General features: G+C 33.7%; 3 protein-coding genes and 1 long non-coding RNA gene across 8 annotated transcripts; 2 read left to right on the top strand and 2 right to left on the bottom strand.

Moving 5' to 3' along the window:
* The first annotated feature begins 1,224 nt into the window (after window positions 1-1,224).
* LOC148239701 (uncharacterized) lies at window positions 1,225-4,390 on the top strand. Its single transcript, XR_015816510.1, has 2 exons — window positions 1,225-1,368; window positions 2,328-4,390. It is a non-coding gene; the product is annotated as an uncharacterized LOC148239701 (long non-coding RNA).
* WRKY27 (WRKY DNA-binding protein 27) lies at window positions 2,728-4,071 on the bottom strand. The gene is made up of 3 exons (XM_022036361.2): window positions 3,497-4,071; window positions 3,311-3,424; window positions 2,728-3,214 (listed from the first exon to the last, which is right to left on the bottom strand). The coding sequence occupies exons 1-3, from the start codon at window positions 4,069-4,071 to the stop codon at window positions 2,728-2,730; spliced, it is 1,176 nt and encodes a 391-aa protein (XP_021892053.1).
* Window positions 4,391-9,955: 5,565 nt separating the features above from the next.
* LOC110810363 (Tic22-like family protein) lies at window positions 9,956-14,834 on the bottom strand. Of its 3 annotated transcripts, XM_088211603.1 has the most exons (11): window positions 14,373-14,834; window positions 13,453-13,547; window positions 12,947-13,026; window positions 12,746-12,787; window positions 12,510-12,637; window positions 11,926-12,106; window positions 11,355-11,533; window positions 11,033-11,239; window positions 10,660-10,936; window positions 10,417-10,516; window positions 9,993-10,011 (listed from the first exon to the last, which is right to left on the bottom strand). In XM_088211603.1, exons 1-10 carry the CDS (start codon window positions 14,789-14,791, stop codon window positions 10,418-10,420), a joined length of 1,707 nt encoding a protein of 568 aa, XP_088067729.1. In that variant the 5' UTR covers window positions 14,792-14,834; the 3' UTR covers window positions 9,993-10,011; window position 10,417. The 3 variants fall into 3 exon arrangements, with proteins under 3 accessions (XP_088067730.1, XP_088067729.1, XP_088067728.1); XM_088211604.1 differs by lacking the exon at window positions 10,417-10,516 and having other exon boundaries at window positions 9,956-10,011; XM_088211602.1 differs by lacking the exon at window positions 9,993-10,011 and having other exon boundaries at window positions 10,344-10,516.
* Window positions 14,835-15,562: 728 nt separating this feature from the next.
* Window positions 15,563-22,363, top strand: LOC110810320 (dnaJ protein ERDJ2A-like). 3 transcript variants are annotated; one of them, XM_088212008.1, is made up of 12 exons: window positions 15,563-15,864; window positions 16,167-16,508; window positions 18,027-18,252; window positions 18,367-18,462; window positions 18,619-18,739; window positions 18,866-18,972; window positions 19,050-19,267; window positions 19,611-19,788; window positions 19,879-19,998; window positions 20,212-20,298; window positions 20,756-20,866; window positions 21,300-22,363. In XM_088212008.1, exons 3-12 carry the CDS (start codon window positions 18,067-18,069, stop codon window positions 22,128-22,130), a joined length of 2,055 nt encoding a protein of 684 aa, XP_088068134.1. In that variant the 5' UTR covers window positions 15,563-15,864; window positions 16,167-16,508; window positions 18,027-18,066; the 3' UTR covers window positions 22,131-22,363. The 3 variants fall into 3 exon arrangements, with proteins under 3 accessions (XP_088068134.1, XP_088068133.1, XP_021892146.1); XM_088212007.1 differs by lacking the exon at window positions 16,167-16,508; XM_022036454.2 differs by lacking the exons at window positions 15,563-15,864; window positions 16,167-16,508 and adding an exon at window positions 16,554-17,740.
* Window positions 22,364-23,214: the final 851 nt, after the last annotated feature.

The following is a 23,214-nucleotide window of genomic DNA, read 5'->3' as shown; positions in this document are numbered from 1 at the left end:
CTGATACATTTTCAGTATAATTCTAATATTATTACTTTATTTTCTTTGATCAAGTTGTTGACAGGTTTTCTAATATTATTACCTTAGTAGCATCAATCACATGGGTGAAGTGAACTAATTGTTGATAGGTTTTCAATATAATTTCTAACGTTTCGATACGTTTTCAATACAACTAGAAATATTATTATTTTATTAGTCTCAGTCACATGGGCTATGTGAATCAGCTGTTGATAGATTTTTAATATAGTTTTTAATGTTATAATTTTATTATCTCTCAGTCACGTGGTCGAGGTGACTAGTTGTTGACACGTTTTCAGTACAACCTTTAACTTTATTACCTCATTATCTGTCAATCACATGACTAACATGATACAGCTATTGGCAGGTATTCAATATAATTTATAACGTTATAACTTTATTATATATCAGTCACGTTATTAACGTTACTAGTTATTGATATATTTTCATAACAACTCATAATTTTATTACCTTATTGTCTCTCGATCACATGGTTAATGTGATATAGCTGTTGACAAGTATTCAATATAATTTATAACATTATAATTTTATTATATTTCAGTCATGCACGTTACTAGTTGTTGACATATTTTTAGTACAACCTATAGTTTTATTACCTTATTATCTCTCAGTCACATGACTAATGTAATACAACTATTAACAGGTATTTAGTATAATTTCTACTATTACAACTTTATTATCTCTCAGTCAGTTGGTTGACGTTATAAGTTGTTGAGATGTTTTCATCACAACCTATACTTTTATTACCTTATCATAGTCACATGGCTAACATGAACAGTTGGTGACATGTTCAATATAATTTCTAACGTTACAATTTTATTATATCTCAGTTACGTTACTGACGTTACTAATTGTTGACACGTTTTCAGCACAACTTATAATTTTATTACCTCGTCGTCTCTGAGTCACATGGTTAATGTGTACAACTGTTGACCGATATTCAATATAACTTCTAACGTTACAACTTTATTATCTATCAGTTACGTGGTTGACAGATTTTTGGGATAACCGCTAACTTTCTTGCTTTATTATCTCTCAGTCACATGACTAACATGATAAACCTGTTGACTGGTCATCAATACAATCTTATGACCGTTTCGTATTTGAAATAATTCTTAAATATAATTTATTTGAGAGCCTTTAAATACCCGAACAAACACACCTTCCTCGTTGCAGTGGTTTCATCGAGTTCGCCGATACAAATAAGTAGAGGAAATTGATAGAGGTTTGAGAGAAAAAATAAAAGAGATGGTGAGAGAATTCTTCTTTACCATCACTATGTGTTTGTTTGAAGAGATGTGCAGTTTCCATCTTCAGCTATTAGATCTGGTAAGTTCACATATACTTTCTTCTAATTGCATATCATATATATATATATAGCATCTATATAATTTTCCCGTTCATGAAGTTATAGAAAATTATTCTTTTCTTTTTCCTCTGTGAATTTTACTATAATGGATCCGTCATTGACACAGTCATAATAATATACATACACATATGTGTATATATATATATATATAGCATATAATTATTCTGTCAAATTTTCCTTCTATACATATATTTACAAATATAATAAACGATACAGTAGATTTTGAACTACATCATTTTAATATATATATATATATATATATCCAATTAATATCTGATATATGTATACAGCAAAAAGACAAAGACTGACTTAATCACATTTTCTCATTAAATACCTTGATTAATATAATATAAAACCCAACGACAACTTGCATCTCCTTATACTAAACATCATTAGAGAATCTTGAACCCATATAATTTGGTAATTAACAATATTTACAAGGTGCTTAAATTAATTAATTAATTAATTATCTAGATTATTGCCTAAGAGATTCTTTAAATTTTCGTAATTAGGAATTAATTAATTAATATTTAACAAAAAATAATTAATGGGAAGGGTTTGACCAACTCTTGTATTCTATAAATAAAAAATAGTTGACCAGAGAGAGTTGGCTGGCTGGGTGAGCGGGAACAGACGGAAAGAAGAAAAATCTAACATTTGTCTCCGTGATTAAAAAAGACGACCAAAACTGTGTCGTTTTGTGGGTTGCGAAGAGAACTGACAACTGTCATGCACCCACTAGAGTGTTAAAAATGAAAATTTCTTAATTTTAAATTTAACAAGTAGGATTTTTTTTTTAAATTATTTATTTGATTAATATTAAAAAATAATATATTTATTGATTTTTTTTTTATATATTTACATTTATATTTATAATTATCAGTTAAATTAATGTGTTTTTTGTGTTTTGAATTTTCAGGAGAAAATTCGGAAATGGAGAAAATTTGAGATGAAAAATTAATTCCCAATTGGAATGGGAGGTATAGGAAAAGAAGACAGCTTCAATTTTGAGGTTTCAGAGTTCAGCTGAAATGGTGGGAGCTGAAATTAAAAAAAAAAAGAGAAGCTAACAAGAATCAACAGCAGTAAAATGCTGTTTGGGCACCGAGAAAGTTTTGGTTTTTGTGATTTTTTCTTTTTTTCACAGAAAAGAAGAAGAAATTTACAGATACTAACAGAAAGGGGAGGGATCTGATTATCCTCCTCTAGTCCCATGTCTCGGTGTTCATATTGGTTCATAAAAAAGAAATTGAAAAAAAAAAATCATGATCCCTCTCATTTCAGCGTAGAAACTCTCCGGCGAAGCTTCCGCCGGCGCTTCAAAGCTTGAAGTTGTCATCTGAAACTGGGCTCCGCCCTACTCCGTCGTCGCAGCTGCCACCGGAACTACCATCGAACCGCACCGTTTGAAGCCTGGAGAAGATGTTGTCGTGATCGTTTAATCTCAGGTTGGGGATCAAGATGTCGTCTTCTTTCTGCTCCTTGGAGTCCAATCCCTCATGAGGGTTCCTTTCCATGTTTCCCTCTTCTCCATTCATGGTCGCTGGAGAGAAACTGTTAGTGGAAAGAGGAGAAGAGCAGGAGGGGTTGGGTTTGCTCTGTTCTGGGTCAGCAGAGCTGATTGATTTCAGAGCTTCCGACAATGGTTTATTCCGGGTACTTCCGGCGAGGGAATTTCGGTGAGTGGGTTTTGGATGGGTATGGTCTCCGGAGTAGGTGACGATGAAGATATTCGGATCCAAATTGCTCCGTTCAACCTGTTTTCGGGCCGAACACCCTTTGGAGCTGCTACACCTGTAGTAGTTCCTGCATAATTTTCCACTCTTACTCCCGAATTTTCCCGAGAAAATTAAGATGAGAAAGAGAAGGAAGCAATCAGCAGAGAGAAGTCCCAGTTTCTACCTCGGGTATGGAGAACCTTTAATCGGCTTTTGCCCGTATTTCCGCCATGCCCATACATCAGCTGAAAGATTCTCAGCGGTAACATGGCAAACTGTTCTCTTCTGCTGGTTCTTCCTGTTGCAAATCAATCAGATTAGATTCATCCGGGAAAGAAAAATACTTTACTGGGTGGATTCAATCTGTTACCTCTTTCTACATCTAGGCTTGTGGAGATGAGCTTGTTGCTGTTGCTGATGCGGAAGTTCTGGATCATGCAGCTGAAATTGCTGAAGCTGTGACGGTGACAGTAACGGTGCGTTTTGTCGACGGTCTCTGCTTGGACTACACGACGTCGAAACGGAAGATAACGGCGTCGTATGGAACATGGACCTTTTTCCATGTATTACTTGTCTTTTTCTTCGCTGCTGATCCTGTGGCTCAAACTGATGTTGCTGTTGTTGACGGTGAGAATCAAATTCTGCAGGAGCAGAAGAACCGACCAGTGGATCATCAATGGCGGAAGGATGAAATTCTGGAATTTGGAGAAAGGGTCTGCACGAGTTCTGCAACTCGCAGCAAGGACTCATACTTCTACTATCAAACTCGCTTTTTTCGAAGCAATACTTTACAAGACTGGGAAAAGAAAATGGATCTTCTTCTTCTTCAAAAGTTAAGGAAGCCAAACAAGCCAAAGAGTTATCATCAGATTCAGTGGCTTTATCAACAGAAGCTTTACCTCTGCAACTTCTAACAATGGCGGATAGATCCCAATCGTCCTCCATTTTTATCACCTCGAAGGTAAGTTATAAAGGAAGCTAATTGACTGTTCAAGACGCTGCATTTTTTTCTGGGTTCTGCTCTGGTTACCGGTTTAGCAACTGGGTTTTAATGACAGAGAGAGGAAAGGAAGCACAAAGGACGGCGCTGACTTTTTGTGGCTAAAGAAAATATAAGAGGAAATATGTATGTATAGACTTGGTAAGAAGAGAGAGATGGAATGGTTCGTAATTATTTAATTATTTATATATGAAAAAAAAAGGGTATTGAGAATTCCACTTTGTAAAAATTTAAAGTGAAAGAAATAAAGAAAATACTTTTAGATTTTTGGTGTTTGAGAATTTGGGTAATTCTTATTTTAATATTTTATATTTAAATTAATTATATATAAGTTATGGAAATAGTAATTTTATTTTTTTATTAACTTAACTGACCCACGTAACAAATATTAATTTAATATTATTGGTGGTGAAAAATATGATTTATTAAAAAAATGATAAATATAATCCATATGCAATTTAATATTATGTATATTTTGATCAAATTCATAAAAATATATTATTTAAATTTAAATCACTCGAAACCCTTTTCTAATAAAATATTTTTCTATAACAATATTATATTTTCTCTACCAACAACGTGTATATATATACACACACACACACACTATATTTATGTATATTTCTTCTCATTTACATAATATTTATTTGTTTAAAAACTAAAAAAATATACAATTTAAATTTAAATCACTCGAAACCCTTTTCTAATGAAATATTTTTCTGTAACAATAACATACATATATATATATGCATATATATACATACACTATATTTATGAGTGATGGGTTATTAGGAGTTTCATGGCGGGATGAGTTCCTATTGAAAGAAAACAAGCCGACCTTTTGCTTTTTCTTTGACTTTTTGAAAAATGTCAAAGGTGGGGCCCATGGAAACGTGGCATTAAAACCCGAAACGGGTTCCTAACCCAGGCTAAGTAGCCAACACGCTTTTATTCTTCTCTGCTCCTACTCGAGATATTAGTGGCTACGTGCAATCAAAACCTCTCTTTGTCTCAATTATTGTCCACGCTCTCCCCCCCACGCGTGCTCTCACTCACTGTAACCAGTCACCTTTAATTATAATTGATTTAGTCAGAAAATTAAGTTATTAATTTAATTAATTATTTTTTAAAAAAATTAAAAATAAAATGAACATCTAAGACAAATAAAATACGTTATATACCAAATTTTCGATAAATATTATCAATAAAAGTATTATAATAAGTATCAAATTTTGGAAAATTGATTTAATAATTTATCTTATATATTATTACCAATATTACCCTCTCTATCTCTCTCTCTCTATATATATATATATAAGTTATTTTTTGTGTAATTAAAGAAATCAATAAATTTTCAATAAAAATATTATAATGAGTATCAAATTTTGGAAAATTGATTTAATAATTTATCTTATATATTATTACCAATATTACCCTCTCTCTCTCTCTCTCTATATATATATATATATATGAAAGTTCTATTTTGTGGAATTAAAGAAATCAATAAATTTTCAATAAAAATATTATAATGAGTATCAAATTTTGGGAATTGATTTAATAATTTATCTTATATGTTATTACCAATATTACCCTCTCTCTCTCTCTCTCTCTCTATATATATATATGTAAGTTCTATTTTATGGAATTAAAGAAATCAATAAATTTTCAATAAAAATATTATAATGAGTATCAAATTTTGGGAATTGATTTATCTTATATGTTATTACCAATATTAACCTCTCTCTCTCTCTCTATATATATATATGAAAGTTATATTTTGTGGAATTAAAGAAATCAATAAATTTTCAATAAAAATATTATAATGAGTATCAAATTTTGGGAATTGATTTCATAATTTATCTTATATATGATTACCAATATTACCCCTCTCTCTCTATATATATATATATAAAAGTTCTATTTTGTGTAATTAAAGAAATCAATAAATTTTCAATAAAAATATTATAATGAGTATCAGATTTTGAGAATTGATTTAATAATTTATCTTATATGTTATTACCAATATTACCCTCTCTCTCTCTCTCTATATATATATATATATGTAACACATATAAGTTATATTTTGTGGAATTAAAGAAATCAATAAATTTTCAATAAAAAATGAATTGACTTTTTTTCATGGTACCAACCAAAAACATGAGGGGGTGGGTAAAGGATGTTTTTAGTGGTTTGATTGGGTGAAGAGAAACAGGCCCAGATATGATAGATTCTGAGAATCATTCTGCTAATCCCACTCTCCCTCTCAAGTTTGGTCCATGGTACACCAAAGTTTTTATATACATACACACACACACACATACACACACACACACACACACACACACACACATATATATATATACATATACATGTACTTTTTAATGAGTTAAATCTAACCCAAAAAAATGTGTCCTTCAAAATCTAATTTATCAAGTCAACATTATCATATTTTAGTATGAAGACATTGCTACTAAAATTAATACATTAATAATATTGGTTTTATTTGCCAAATATGAGTTATTAAGTTCTAATAATTTGACAATGATACCTTTCTATACTTTATTTGTGGACCATCATGTTTATATATATATATATACATATAATAAATATAAGATAAGCCTTTATATTGTTTGTCTATAATGGTATGATTTGTTTCAAAATTATTATTTTTTTATTAAAAAAACTCATTAAATTTAGAAAATATAAGAGAATTAATTTATAGTCATAGTGGAATTATTACTATGAAATTTGATAAAGTGAGAGAGGAGGAAGAATTAGTATAATAGATACCAATATATATATGTGTGTGTGTATATATATATACATATATATATATATAATATTATATGTGTGATGAGATTCATGTCAAGAATTAGAGTTAATGGATGATGATGAGGGTTCTTTTAAATGGGTGGAAATGTTATATATAGATGCTTTTACAATATATAATTATAGATTTAAAGAATTTATTCCTCAAATAAGAAAAGAAAAATTTTGTATAATTATATGGAATTCCCAAAAAGTAATACGTAATATGATAGAGAATAAAACATGAGAATATATGCTTCTAGATCCTTCTTTTTTTTTTTTTTTTGCCTCAAAGGTTTGGAAAATGTAAGCCAAAATTTGTGAAAAAAATATTTTGAATTTCTATTTACTTCATAGATATATTTATGTATATAAAATATGCTAACAGTTGAAAATATTTGCTTACTTTTTTCCATTTTAAAAGTCTAGAGTATATTCTAAATCAGTTTTTGTGTACTGAAAATTGAAATGAAGTCCTTGTACCTATGCACATACAAACAATACACTGCAACATATTATACAGTCATATATATATATATATATATATATATATATGTATGTGAAAGCTTTAGAACAAGATGGTTACCATTGGAGACTATGATTTTGGGACCACCACTTCCACACTCTGTACCACCACCACCACCATTCCTGTCTCAATTTGCCAGAGGAAGTAAATATTTAGTTCTTTCTTAGTTAAGGAAAGAATGAGATATTTTTGCAATTGGTTCTTTATGTTTGGCTGCTATATGAGTTATATGTATTTGTTTTAATACAAATTAAAGCTTACATTTTGGACTAATTCAATCGGATGATGTTTCTGATGCATTTATGAAATAATTCACGAATAACCCTTAATCTATTCGATACTTCTAGATATATAATTTTTTATAATTTAACTCGTTTGATACAAAAATAGAAAAGAGAAATAAAGAAAATGTGTATAGTTTTATACAGTTTTCTAGGTCAACCAAATCGGAAAGCATATATATATACTTAAAACTAACTATATCTTGTGCTACTAAATTTAAAGGTAATGTTAAAATATTTATTTACTAGAAGTCGTTTTATTATTAGAGATTGTTGTAAAAAGTATTATTATTTCAAAACTCAAAAACTGCATATTTAGAGAAATTGACTTTTAAAATTTTACACGTAAATTTTTAGTAAAAGTTAAACTCATTTTTTAAAAGTTATAACATTTGTAGTTTTTAACTTCAGAACTATTAAAAAGTAGATTTTAACTTTGATTATTACCAAATCACTTTGCATTACGTATGTTTGGTAATAAAAAATACTCTAAGACCCAAAAAGTTGAAGTCAAAAGTTGAGTTAAACATCCCTTATTGAGAAGACAATAACCCCATAGGACTACTACCTTTTCTTTTCTCTTTCACTAGATGAGAAGAATTGGGAGAAGAAAGAAGATGATGAGCTTTTTGGTTGTTTGTAGTTTGTAAGACTTTATGGGGGCCTAAAGGAGGATAAGGTAACTGACATGATTGTTATTTTGTATTGATTTTGGATGATGAGAGGGAAGAGTACATTTCCTTTTTTCTCTTATGGTGGGTTTGGCAAGTTTAGGAAAGGTTGGAGGAGAAGCTGAGAGAGAAGGAGAAAAGGACTTGATGGGTGGGAGGCCATTTTTGGTTTTCATGGGTTTGGCAGGTGAAGTGATGATACATTTGTCATTTGTCATTCACAAATGTCATTTTTTCAGAAAAAGCAAAGATTGTGATCTAAACTTATCTCCCACTACACACTCCTTTCCCTCTTTTGGCTGAAAAATTGCTTGTGAATGTAAAATAATTAAGTAAATGAAAAAATAGAGAATACAAAATTTACTTGGTTCAACTAATTTTGTCTTATAATCTTCAAGACAAACTCATCCCCCCACTACTATTGTTTTACTTAAACCAAGATTTCCATCTTCTCTTAAATTTTTTTTTTGTAAGTATAAACTAACCAAATACCAATGACTAATATGTTGGATAGAAAGAGGTATGCTTCATCAGAACAGATATTCGGTTCTCGCAAGCAACATTTTGAGTAAGCTATAAAATGAACTAAACCACAAAAAAGTACCTTCAAAAATTGCTTTAAAAGTTTTAGTGTAAAATAAAATTTTAAATGTATTCTTGACCCTTTATAAAAAAGGAATTGTAAAGTCAACAAGAAATTCAAATTCATTATTATAAACTAGAGAGACTACCATTCTTTATGCTCTTGCTAAAATCCCTACAACATTACACTTGATCTTGCAACATATAAACACACACATGTCATTTGACTACAAGTCATAAATCTATGAAAAATAAAAATTGAAAATGCTAACAGTATAAGGTACAAGTCATGATAATTTAATTGATGTCAAATCCTCCTAAAACGCACTAGTGGCTTTCTGAGGGGGGAGTTGAGAGGACTGATTAGATTACCCACCCCTTAGTGTGGGATGAGATGAGAAACTGGGGAGAGAGGTAGTAAGAGCTGAGACTGTAAGGGGGGGCACCCCAGAGAGGAGAAAAGAGAAAATTGCTACTGTCACCACGTGTTTTCTTCTGGTTTAAAATCACCTATCAGTACACCAGGCCCCCACCACAATTTTTGGCCTTTCTTTGTGCTTTCTCCCATCATTATTATGTACACAAAACATGCTTGAATATTAATATTACTATTAGTACAGGAGCTCTTTTTTTTCTTACCATAAATGGTAATGCTACAATCATTATCTTCATCTACAGTTGTCGAGGTTTTCTTCAGGATTATGCCACTGCCTTGATACTTAAAAGTTTCTAAAATTATTAATGAAAACTATTTCTTGTTATGTAATGTTTTGACTTTGAAGTCCAATCCTCTATTTACAGTAAAGGGAAAATCATAATTTTGTTCTGGTAAAACTATAATTTACTATGTCAAAATTACTGTAGTTGTTATATTCTATTGACCCCAAAAAGTTATTATAAACAATTTACTGAATCTAACAGTAAAAGTATATGAGGACTCAAAAAAAGTGCACCTGTGAATATATATGCCACTGCACTATGCTCGTTGATTGAAGGACAGAGGATGCCTGATTATCCCTGTAAAAAGAAACCCGAAAGTAACTATAAATTGCTGCATAACTGGGAAAGGAGACACTTAGCAGAGACTATCCAAAGACTAATAAAGATCGTGGTTAAGCAGGGCATCCATATTAGTAGACACAGAAAAACAAACATCAACTGCAGTAAGAAACTGAGAATCAGGGCTGATTGAACGACCATAATGTCATGACTGACATTTATCTAATCACAAAAATATAAAACTATATGAAATAATAAAGTTATGAGTAAAAGCCTGCTTACCTCCAAGAAACCTGACACTTACATCCATGCATAACATGGAGAATGGTCAATAAACCACATCAGTAAAATAGCGTTGAGCAACATTATTGTTCTGATTTAAAAACAAAATAGTTGTTCAAAATTACAAAACATGGGCCACACCTCAGACAAAATATCCTTTGCATCCGTTTATCATTTCTTTACAAATGGTACACTTGACTACAAACATCATGCAGCCACATAGAGGAACCGCTTCATAAGCCTAGAAGGTATGATCAGATCAGTCAAAACAATAAAATTCTTACATCCTTTTTTTTTTCTTTTCATTTTTTAATTTACAAAATTGACCAATGCCAAGCATGTATTTTAGTTAGTCAGGCTACTTCAGTTGTTTCCTCCACGTACCCATCGAGGAGAACCTGTCTTTGCTAAGCTGGAATAATAATCACCCACATTTGCAACAAATAGCGGATCCCTATCTTCAACTTTTAACTTGTCATTGTTACTGCCAGAAGCATGTCCTTGATCTGAATGTTCCAACTCCTTTGTTAGATCCTCCATTGTCTTCTTTAGGTTAGCTTTGCTCATCTGCCCAGCCTCCCCGGTTGAGATTCCAACCATGGTAATCTTCGGGAGAAAAGGACTTGGCTGTAAGTTTTGGTTTGTGATATTCATTGATGAGCTATTCACGAAAGCCGAAAGCAATGAGTTAGTGAGCTCTGAAAATGTACGAACACAAAGAGAGTAGTAAATAATTCCATATTCTGTAGTTTAGTACCCTGTATCCGCTAACATCTGATGCTTTTGCCCTTGCTTCAACCATGAATGATTCAACCAATCACCAATAGGAAGCTGGAAATCCTTGGTCTCTCTGTGGTTACCTTGAAATTTATCATCTAATTCAACTCCTGATGTGTCAAGGCCTGCTTCAAAGTCGGTGAGGCAGTTGGTGGGCTTGGAAGCTTTCAGAAACGAAGCTGTACTCCTGCAACAGAATAAACAATTTAGCATAATGAAGAGGCGTAGGAGTAAAACATGCATGTATCATAATGCTAACATTTTGCGCCACTCTGCAATCTAAATAATATCATGCAAAGTACCTTCTCTCAAATGAGTCCACCAAATACGGAAACTTTGGCTGAATGCCAGTGGCTTTCCGCAACCACCTATTGCCCAAGAGTAATTTGTCAACAGCATATAGAAGCTGGATTTCAGCAGCCTTTGAGATAACACTTAATGGTATTCCAGGATGGCCTATCTCATTCAGCACCTCTTGAACCTTGGGACAAAAAATAGTCATAGTTAATAGAGTCACCCCAAGTTAATAAAAAAGAAGTGAAGAAGAAAGAACATTAATGTGTCATACTGAATCTAAATTACTCTTCAAATATTTTTGTTGTCAATTATGAACCAACATAAATACCAGTCTACTTTGGCACACATATGTAACTACGCATACAAACCCCATTATCATCTATATAATTGACAGCTCAAGAATTGTATAAACAGCCATCGAAGACTCTCCAGAATGAACCATAATGGTTTTCTGATTAACAAAAGAGAAAAGACTGTAATCAATTGAAGTATCTCTTGACCAAATTTGCACATTCCACTCTCACATAACTTCAAGTATAATTCTAAGTGCAAGCCTAGACCATTTAGATTCTTTACCTCAGGAGGCTCCCAACTATTATCTCCCATCTCTTCAATAACTTCTGCGGCGAAGCTGTCATCAACTACATCACGTCGCCGTTGGATACGTCGAGTTTGAATCAAGGAATGAAAATGCTGATCAACAGACTCTTCAAGAATGTTGTCGAGCATGTTTTTATCAAAGAAATATGGTGTATACCTGGGGAAGCGCATGGTAACAGTGCAAGAATCAGATGCACCAAAGACATGATTATTATGACTGAAATGCTTAAGGGCAAGATGATGCGCTAAGAGATATGATACTCAATCATAATAAAAAATTGGAACCCCAATTATATGATAGTTATGAGTAAATCAAATAATTGCCTTTTTAACATGACAAGAGATAGACTTAGTATAATGAAAGCAGAACAGAGACTTCCACCAGCTGACACATGGTATTTGCTTTACATTCTCGGACATCTAAGTGACAGTTATTTTATCAAGTTTGAATTCGTGCAAAACTATGTTATGTACAACACCCCAACATTAACTCTCTAAGCAGAAGATGACTTCATTAGTTTCATTCAGAAAATACAAGAAAATGCAGCTAGAGAAAATACCACTTAATACCATCAACTGTAGCAATAGCAATATCCAAGTTCTGAGCACCAAAGACAGGAACACCATCCACCTTTGTCCTTCCATCATTTTGTGGGATTTTCTTAAGAAGTTTGTTGGCTGCCTTTATCTGCAAGAGCAGAAAATTTCCTTTCATTTTACCAAATGTTACAACATAAGCGAATTACTAATCGAAAGGAAAAAAAAAAAGGAAAAACATAAGTAGACCATATATCACCTGTCTTTCATTTGGAACAAACTGAAACATATGAGGTTTTTCCTGCATACCACATCATCAAAATGTTTTGGTAGTCTAGAGAAAAAGATCTGAGAAAACTAAATTTAATCTGAAGGAAATAAATTGATGTCCAACAATGCAACTAGAATTTGCAAATTCAATAAACAAAATGAGCCATCAGTACTTTCAGGTTAACAATACCTTGAAATGCTCATATGCCAAATCAAGACGACAGGCACCAACCACGCCACTTGGAATATTCAGCTGCTTAACGTATGCAACTATGAACATGCATCATAAATGCAAATTATTTCAAAATGAAAAAGCCATCAACTTAAGCTGAGTAATAGTGAAACAGAAATGAAAAGAAGGATACAACAATTGTAAGGGAAAAAGGAAGGGCGGAATAGAACAAGAAAGTTATAGAAGATGAGGTATAGCAGGCTAAATCAGGATCAGACAAACATTTTTGTTTACATATGCCATGGGCAAAAATTGTGAATGCATTTTAAGTTTATTGATCAGCAGGATATATATTGTTTCTTCAACAGAATGTAGATTTTGATAATTGTTGCTGGTGAGTTTCAGAAACCAAAGAAGAAGCTGGTTCCAGAAACTTCATAACAGCAGCAATACTGGATATAATTTTGGGTAAGGTTCTTAAATAGATAACGAAATAGTAAAGTAAAACTATTCTGCAACCGTACCTGCATCACCTAAATCCATGAAAAAGCGAAACACAGGGCCATTCCTCTCGCTCTTAGTAATAGTTGCAAAAATCTTCTTAAGCCATTGAGGTGTTCTACAGATCAATTGTGCAATTTACTAACATAAAAAGAAATCTAAGGAAACTGAAAGAAGAGACTTGTTTGTACAAGCATCCCAATCTACAAGCATATCATGATCTGCTCTGGCCTTGTTATAAGCTTAAAAATCAAATGAAGCTTAACCCAAATCCACTCTATTCACTCAAGAAAATCCACTCAATTAAATAAAACATCAGAGAAGAGACATACTAAAAATAAATCCAATGGTGGACTACAGAGAACACTGCTCAACCCAGTTCTCAAAGCCCTACATAAGCAAAACCCTGGAAAGTGAATGTTTCAATTATAGAGGATAATATATTTAATCCTGGATCCAGAACTTGGGGAGTGCCAGCCTCTAGGCTGAGCTTTTAGTTATATGCTCAACAGTCAATATCAAATCCTAACTCAAACAATACCATTGCTCTTTTCAGATTTTTTCCAAATTCTTAAAGCACAATCGACCAGTCAATATTAAATTCATCAACTCTGCAGAATTCAAAGTTATCATGCATTCTGAAAATATTAATAATTCCTGTAAGAACATGACAATATCAATTTTCCCTGTTAAATCTGTCTTTCTATTTTAATTCTTGCTGCTTCTTTAGCCACAGAGAGCAGTTTAATTTTCAGAATCACCAGGAACTAAACAAGACAAAACAAACCTAAAAATTTAGAAACGAAAAGCCAAACCAACCACCAATATTCACTAACGAAATACCTCAGTTCAAATCCTACAACATCTTCGACACGAGTGCTAAACACTAGAAGTGTGCGTAACCAAGTCAAATAGAGGTAAATGAAAAAGGTAAAGCACGGACCTCTTTGAAATGAAAGGAATATCAAAGTGAGTTGACACTGCCATGAGACCCGTCCCAGTAAGATCGCACATGCTGAAAACCTGGCCAACGAAGGCAGGTCCGCTGGCCTTGCCGTTCGAGTTGAGCCCTCCAATCCTCACTGCTGACGAGAAACCCGAATTGGACTCAGCCGAGGAAACGCCCTTGATTGTTGATTTAGAGGAGACTGAGTCGGACTGGGGGGACTCGAACACTGAAGTGAGCGGGAGGACGGGAGAGTCGGCGAATTTGAAGGGGACGCACAGTTTAGGAGGAGAGGGTGGATACGGTGCCGTTTTGGGGGAGGGAAGGAGAAAAGAGAGAGAAGAGCTGGTAGCATGGAGGAGGTTAGCGATGCGGTGGTGAAAGTTATGTTGTGGCTGGTCAGTTGCAGAGGCCATGGATGTTGGTCGATTGGTTAGAGAGCATTCGCGGTCGTGGAGAGGGACACTGGACTATAGAGATTGGAGTGAGATGAAAAGGGTAGTTTGGGAATTTCAAATATTTTTACTTTTTTTATTTTTGAAACCTAAAATTTTCTCTCTTTAATTTTGTGGGGAAATAAATATTTTAACAAATTAATTTTTTTATTTTCTATTTTATTATTTTATCTCAAATATTTAATTAATAATTATTTATTTTTTAAAATATAAGTGAGTTAATTATTAATTGATTTATTTTAAAAATAAAAAATAAAAAATAAATGTCAAATCCATACTCCTAAAGCATTTGAAATTTTTTTCACTATATAATAACATCTTAATAATAATATTTTTAAAAAATTATTAATTTTATCGTATATCTTAATATTTGTTGTATTAATAATTTTATTTATTTTTTTATTTAAAAAATAAAATGAATGATTTTCGTGATTTTTTTTTTAATTTTTACTATTTTTTTATTTAAATATAATATTCATGAAAAATGTCACAAAATAAAATTATCACTGAAAAAAATTTAATATATTATGAATTTTTTTTTTTTTTTAAAAAATAATTAGATTAACGTGTGTGTATATATTAAAAATATAAATATAATATAATTTATTTAATTATTCAAAACGTTAATAAATTTCGTAAAATATAATAAGATTTTTTACCGGACAGTAACTCAGTTTATTTTGACTATTTTACCCTTCACAAATTTGGGATCACATAGGTTTCTCTCCCTCGTTTATTTCAATTGTCACAACACGCGCACACATTAGTCACAACCCGCTGGGTGCCGCTCTGCCCACCACCGCCCCAGCTCGCGGCTACACGGCCTTCCTCTTTCTGCTCGCTGATCTGACGAGAACCGCTGCGTACTCATCGGCCTCTGCTTCGTTCCTATCACCGGCCGGCGGCTTGTGCTCTTCTACTGCGAAATCCCACTAGTACACATCAGCTGTAGCTCCGCGTTCAAGTCCAGATCTACAACGTGCTGTCACTGTCAACCCCGCTGCTATTCATTCTATTGGATTTTGAACCTTCAGGTATCTTGTGTTCATTACACAGGTTGGGCGGTTCTTATTTAGAAATGGTCTGGCCTTTATAATTACTCTTATATTGAGTGATATTTGAATTGGTATTGTTTTTTGATTCAGTTGCCAATACAAGAGGCGTGTCCTGGATATTTTTAGTTTTCTATGTTTTGATTAAAAAAGTATGGTTTCTGTGCGTGAGTTGGAATTTTGGGTGTATTGGGATTTGGATATTTTGTTAATTGTTCTTTTGCATATTGAGTTCTTCAGCTGTTGCTTCTCTAGTTTCTAAATGATCTTAGACATTAACACAGCGTTGTTGGGATTCTGAGGAGGCCGAATTTTTACCGGGGTTCGGCTGTAATGAAGAGCATCCTCGTGGGGATGGGAGAGGGAACTAAAACCTGTTTCCTACTGAGTAAGGGGCGTGGTGTGGGATGGCTGTAATGCTTGATTATTTTCTTTTTGTGCATATTGACGCTAATATACATGGCAGGATTCCAGAGAAGGTTATGCTAAGGTGTTGGAATGAAATGTATCGTTGTTGGGATGGGACAGGGGACAAAAGTTCTACTAATTGAGGAAGGGGCTGGGTGCGGGGAGGCTGTAATGCTTGGTGGGACACAGATAGAGATCTGATTCTCTTCTTTTTTGGGGTTTGTTTTCTCTCACTTAAATTAAAAAGGGAGATGTTTTGTTTTCCGCAACTCCAACCTAATTTCAATACAAAACATCCGTAATTTTGCTGATGTTTCTATTTAAAAAAGAAATTTTTTTGCTGATGTTTCTAGTTTGAAGAAAACCCAAGGAAACTCACATTATGAGGTGCCTGTGGAGAGATCATGATCTGAGTTCCATCTTTTTCCTGGAAATTTTCTTTTTCACATCAATATGGTTATATTTCATGCTTAGGGTTTTCAGTTCGGTAATTTGTATTCTAGTTCCCATCTTTTTCCTGTGGAGAGATCATGATCTGAATTCCTAGCTTTCCCTAGCATTTTTTTTTTCTCTCATCAATATGGTTTTATTTTCTTGCTTAAGGTTTTTGGTTCAGTAAATTTGTATTCTGCTTTACCATTGGACAATCTGTGTTTACTGGAATTTCAAATTTTTAATTTCATTGATTGAAATCTGTTTAACTCTGGGATTTAAGTTGCATTTAAACGTTTTGAAACTTCTAGGCAGTTTCAATTTTGATTTGACTATATGTTCATTTGATTTAGTTATTGGCTTTGGTTAGGGGATATGATCATACGATTTGACTCAACTAAGGTGGTATTTACCTATATATTCCTGTATATTTCTTGTTATCTTGATCAGTCTGTTGTGCTGTGTGCTACTGTTAAGCAACTTTGATCTGCTGTCAGGATTTAAGCTGTGTTAAATGTGTTGAAACCTATAGCTAGGTCAATTTTGATTTGAGTGTATGTTTGTTTGATTTTTCAGTATGGTCTTTAGTTAGGGTTTCTGGTTGCTATAATGGGATGCAAGCAAGCGGTTTGGCTAAACTAAGCTGGTGTTGACATATAATTTTGTCTCTATTTTTTGATATCTCTATCTGCCTGTTGTTCTGGTACTACTATTAGTCAACTTTCGAGCCGCTGTCAGGAATTAAGGTGTGTCTAATGTTTTGTAAACCTTTAGCCAGTTTCAATTTTGATATGCGTGTGTTTATTCAATTTGTAAGTTATGATCTTTAGTTAGTTTTCCTGGTTGTGGTAATGGGATGCACTCATGAGATTTGGCTTAAAAAGATGGTATTTGCATATGTTTTCAAGGATATATTCGTTGATATCTCAATCAGTCTGTTGTGCTGGGTGCTACTATATGTCAATCTTCGAGCTGTCAGGAGTGATGAATTTGGATTGTGACGGAATAGCATATTAAGGTAGAATATGGGGCAATTTATCTTCGCATAACTGAGATGCAAGCAGATGTAGAAGAGATACTTTGAATTGTGAAGAGTCATTTAGCTTTCGCCTAGTTGGTCTTGCCTTTTCAGCTCTGAGCTTTTATAATAATTAGAAAGTGAACTTTGCAATAAGATAAATATCAGTAGCAGTTTTCGAAAATAGTAGATATGCGTAATATTAGTGTTGAATTCCTGTTTGGTGGTGTTATCTAAATAGTGCTCTTTAAATTCAACTGAGTTCTAAGTAGGGTCGGTTTTACAGGTACAGTGACTAATCAGAAATTGTTTGATAAGAATTTAGAATGGCTGCTTCCGAAGAGAATAGTGCCTTGTTCCCAATTTTTATCTTGACAATAATGGCACTGCCTTTGGTGCCTTATACAATACTGAAGTTATGTCGTGCTGTCTCAAGGAAAACAAGGAGCATACACTGTCAGTGCTCTGAGTGTGCACGTTCAGGAAAGTATAGGAAATCTATATTTAAGCGGGTAAGTTTTTCCAATTAACTATTAATGTATTGATCATTTGAATGCCTGAACCATTCCAGAAAGTTTCTGAATTAGACAATTTTTATTCATCAATCATTTGATTTCTTTGTGTAGATATCAAACTTTTCAACATGCAGTAACTTGACACTCGTACTGCTTTGGGTTGTAATGATATTCCTGGTTTACTACATCAAGAACATGAGTGGGGAGGTAATTGTTTTTCAACTCAATCTTAAGTGTTGGTTCCATCCAGGAACAAGTGGTTGTTTTACTTATTTTGAAATGCTGCTCCAATCATGTCCGGGCTTTTGACTGAGTTTCATATTACGCCAATGCATCCTGAATGTTCTTTTCTTATTTATTCAGATACAAGTTTTTGAACCATTCAGTATTCTTGGTTTAGAACCTGGAGCTTCTGACTCAGAAATCAAGAAGGCCTATAGAAGGCTGTCAATTCAGTATCATCCTGATAAAAATCCCGATCCAGGTTGGAGGTGTTCTAGTTCAGCAGCTTATATGCGCTTGCTTATGTCTCTTTTAATTGGCCTAAAGGATGCGGCTTCTTACCATTAATTTTGTAAAATAACTGCCCTTTACATTTTTATTTTTTCAGAGGCACACAACTACTTTGTGGAGTACATATCTAAGGCATACCAGGCTCTTACAGATCCAATATCCCGTGAAAACTTTGAGAAATATGGCCATCCAGATGGCAGACAGGTAGTTTATTGTTCTTTCTTAAACTGAAAGATGGTTTGTCAGCCATTTATATCTAATATCTTAACATTCTGTTTTAGGGATTTCAAATGGGCATAGCTCTGCCTCAGTTTCTTCTGGACATCGATGGGGCATCTGGTGGCATACTCTTACTCTGGATTGTTGGTGTTTGTATTCTTTTGCCATTGGTGATTGCTGTCGTATATCTCTCAAGGTCATCAAAGTATACAGGAAATTATGTCATGCATCAAACGCTGTCCACATACTATTACTTCATGAAACCTTCTTTGGCTCCGAGGTACATTATTTTATTCATTAGAAAAGAGTTAGCATTAGGTACAAATATGGACACAAATGCATTATGATGAGGATGCATGTTAGACACACAGATGGACATGGATGTATACACATCTAATATATTTAGTAAAAAGGTGCATGCTACCAATGTCAGTAAAAACCATTTTCTTCACAGGTTAGTGTCTTATGTAACTTGACAGCATCACACTACTAGTATAGAAGAATTAGTGATGTCCATATTTGAGAAATGCACTTTTTTCAGTACTTTTTCTTCCTCCAATTTGTGAATTTATCTGCAATATGTTCACATGTAATGCTTATCGAACATGATTTTGATTAAATAGCAAAGTTATGGAGGTTTTTACCAAAGCTGCTGAATACATGGAGATTCCAGTTCGTAGGAGTGATGATGAACCTCTTCAGAAGCTCTTTATGTCAGTTAGGAGTGAGTTAAATCTGGACCTCAAGAACATTAAGCAAGAGCAAGCTAAATTTTGGAAGCAGCATCCTGCTATCGTTAAGGTGATATTTTATATGTTTAGTAATGGAAATATATTTGACTGATTTTGCCTGAAGGCTCATTTGATTACATTTTGTTCACTTTCTCTTCAGACAGAGTTGTTGATTCAGGCTCAGTTAACTAGGGAGTCAGCTGTCTTGTCACCAGCTTTGATAGTTGATTTCAGACGTGTTCTAGAACTTGCACCTCGCCTCCTTGAAGAATTAATGAAGGTAATTTCTATAGCTATATTATTATTATTCTTCAAATGACATCTAGTGTTTCTGCACGATTCAATAGGCTTACACATTATACCCTTAGTTTAACCTGTTCAAATATGTATTTTTACTTAAATGCAAGTGTTACAATTTCCCAGTTGCTTCTGTCTGTTTTGGTATTTATGTACTCTCCCTTTTGATGTTATTAATCCTATGTTTGCAATGCAGATGGCAGTTATACCGCGAACTGCTCAGGGTCATGGATGGCTGAGGCCTGCAATTGGGGTGGTTGAGCTTTCCCAATGCATCGTTCAGGTGCTGATTCTGTCTCTGGAGTTTGTATATTAGTTGCTTATTGACATTCTTTGGTTGGGTCATCATGTATAAATTGTGGTATTCTTTGATTCTCTTTGGATATTGAGCACTTCTGAGCTTATTGACTTGATCCCATGCAATGCAAGAACTATCCTCCTAGAATGCACATTTCCTCTCGAATTGTTAAAATGTTTGTTGAATTATTTTTAGTGAGTAAATAAAGTTCGTCTTTAGGTTCATAATCATAATCGTCTACCTTATTTCTTGACGGTGCTGATTCTTAATAATTAATTATGTAGCATGGATATGGAAATATCTAGGATCTGGGCATGTTGAGTTTATAATATGATAGATCATTATCATTTAAATACTACTTATTAAAATCTTTTTATGCTTTATTCTTTTTTATTCTCAGCACTAAATATAGATTCTGCTTGTTCAAATATATTCAATGCAGGCTGTTCCTCTAAGTGCAAGAAAGTCAACTGGAGGATTTACTGAAGGAATTGCTCCCTTCTTGCAGCTGCCACATTTCAGTGAGGCTGTTGTAAAAAAGATAGCACGCAAGGTAAATAACTATTACCTTATGCTGGATCTCATTATCCAGGAACGCATCTATTAAAAAAAACATGAATGCTAAGTTAAATGTGTCTTTATGGGTGATGTAGTTGGTGCGATTTGTATTACTTCATAAACTTACAGACATAGTGGGATGAACTTTGACTTGATTTTCTGACAAATGTACAAACTATTCGGTGTCATGTATTTACGGTATAATGCAGAAGCACAGTCTGATCTAAAGGCTTACCCACTGTGCTGGATGCAGGAACATTTTTTGTGCATACTCATCTATGTTTTAATTGGAATTTTCTTCATTCGTAGTCCAATAAATTACTTACTGTAACCTTTGGGTTTTTTACAGGATTGATTGAGTTTGTTCAGTCTTTATTATTACACATCATTGCATTCGAATTACCTTCTCCTTTATTCTTTTTTTGCAGAAGGTGAGAACATTTCAGGAACTTCGAGACATGCCTTTGGAAGATCGCTCTGATTTGCTTACTCAAGTAGCAGGATTCTCTACTGCTGAAGTACAAGACACCGAGAAAGTGTTGGAAATGATGCCGTCCTTAACGATTGAAGTTACATGTGAGACAGAGGGTGAAGAGGGTATTCAAGAAGGTGATATTGTCACTATTCAAGCTTGGATAACTCTCAAACGTGAAAATGGCTTGATTGGTGCCCTCCCTCATACTCCATACTTCCCTTTTCACAAGGAAGAAAACTTATGGTTTCTACTTGCCGATCCTGTCTCAAATAATGTGTGGTTCTCCCAGAAGATGAATTTCATGGATGAAACTGCAGCTATAACAACTGCTTCAAAGGCGATTCAGGAGACGATGGAGGGGTCAGGAGCAAATATGAAGGAGACAAGTGAGGCAGTTAGACTAGCGATCGATAAGGTGCGAGGTGGCTCAAGACTGGTGATGGGGAAGTTCCAGGCCCCAGTAGAGGGGAATTATAATTTGACTAGTTACTGTTTGTGTGATTCGTGGATAGGCTGTGACAGAAAGTCAAACTTGAAAGTTAAAATTCTGAAGAGAACTAGGGCTGGCACTAGGGGTGGTCTGCCATCAGAGGAGGGAACTCTCATGGAGGATGGAATTGAAGAGGAAGAAGAAAATGAAGATGAAGATTATGATGATGATTACGAGAGCGAGTACAGTGAAGATGAAGATGAAAAGAATATCAAAAAGAAAGGTCCTGCTACCAATGGCTCTGTACCTAAAAGAGGCTCGAGCTCGGAAGGTTCAGGCTCGGACGAGGACTGAGACAAATTCTGTTGCCACACCAAAAAAAAAAAAAAAGCCTTGAATTTTTATATTTATTCATATATATTGTTTACTTAGGAAGAAAACTTCACAAAGCAGAACACTGATAATTGTCCATGTGCCCCTCTGGCATATTCACATAGTTCTGTTAGTGTAGACATGTGTTTAGAATCCATTGTCATTCACCCTTTTTGAATTAAATTTTTTTTAAAGATATTACCATGTTATTTAAACATGTCTACAGTAATTCAAAAAGTTCCTGCTACCAATGAAGATGAAGATGAAAAGGATACCAAAAAGAAAGTTCCTGCTAGCAATGGCTCTCCACCTAAAAAAGGCTCAAGCTCAGAATGGTCAGGCTCCGACGAGGTCTGAGACAATTCTATTTACCATACAAAAAAAACCTTGAATTTTTATATATATTTATATATATATTGTTTACTTAGGAAGAAAACTTCACAAAGCAGCACAGTGATAGTTGTCCATGTGCCCCCCATGCATATTCACACAGTTCTGATGCCGTAGACTGTTTAGAATCCACTGCCATTCACCCTTTCTGAATTAACATGTCTTAGATATTATTAGCATGTTATTTTTATCCATCCTATGTTGGATTTTCTTTTAAAATTCGTTCTCTTTTCATCCTTCGATAGGGAGATGAAAAGGGTAATTGATTTTGGTAAGAAATTTTTTTGGCTGCCATTTTTTTTTTGTCAAGTTGTTTAATTTGAGTTTCTCTGGTTTCTACCATATGTAAAAGAGGTTTCACGTCTCTAATTCAAGACTACATATAGATATATATAGACTAAGAATAGGATGGTATATAAAGCTTGATTCCCTTGCTCTATGTGAAAGAAACATGTACATATACATATATACACTCGCACCCAGAGACATCCACATGTATGGTATGCACCTGATTTTTTTTTTTTTTTTTTCTTCGGAGGAGCATGTCTGCGTGTAATTTACTAATTGGACTCTACTCCATTGAAGTACTGAAGGTTATTTGCTCTATCAATTTGGTCTGCTTCGTCATGCTTATTTTCAGCTACTTATTATCTCATGGCCTGTTAATCTGGTGTGT

This window comes from Carica papaya, chromosome 9 (genome assembly GCF_054855325.1).
Source record: "Carica papaya isolate Zhongbai chromosome 9, ASM5485532v1, whole genome shotgun sequence".
Taxonomy (NCBI): domain Eukaryota; kingdom Viridiplantae; phylum Streptophyta; class Magnoliopsida; order Brassicales; family Caricaceae; genus Carica; species Carica papaya.
This window is presented reverse-complemented; position numbering and strand designations above follow the sequence as displayed.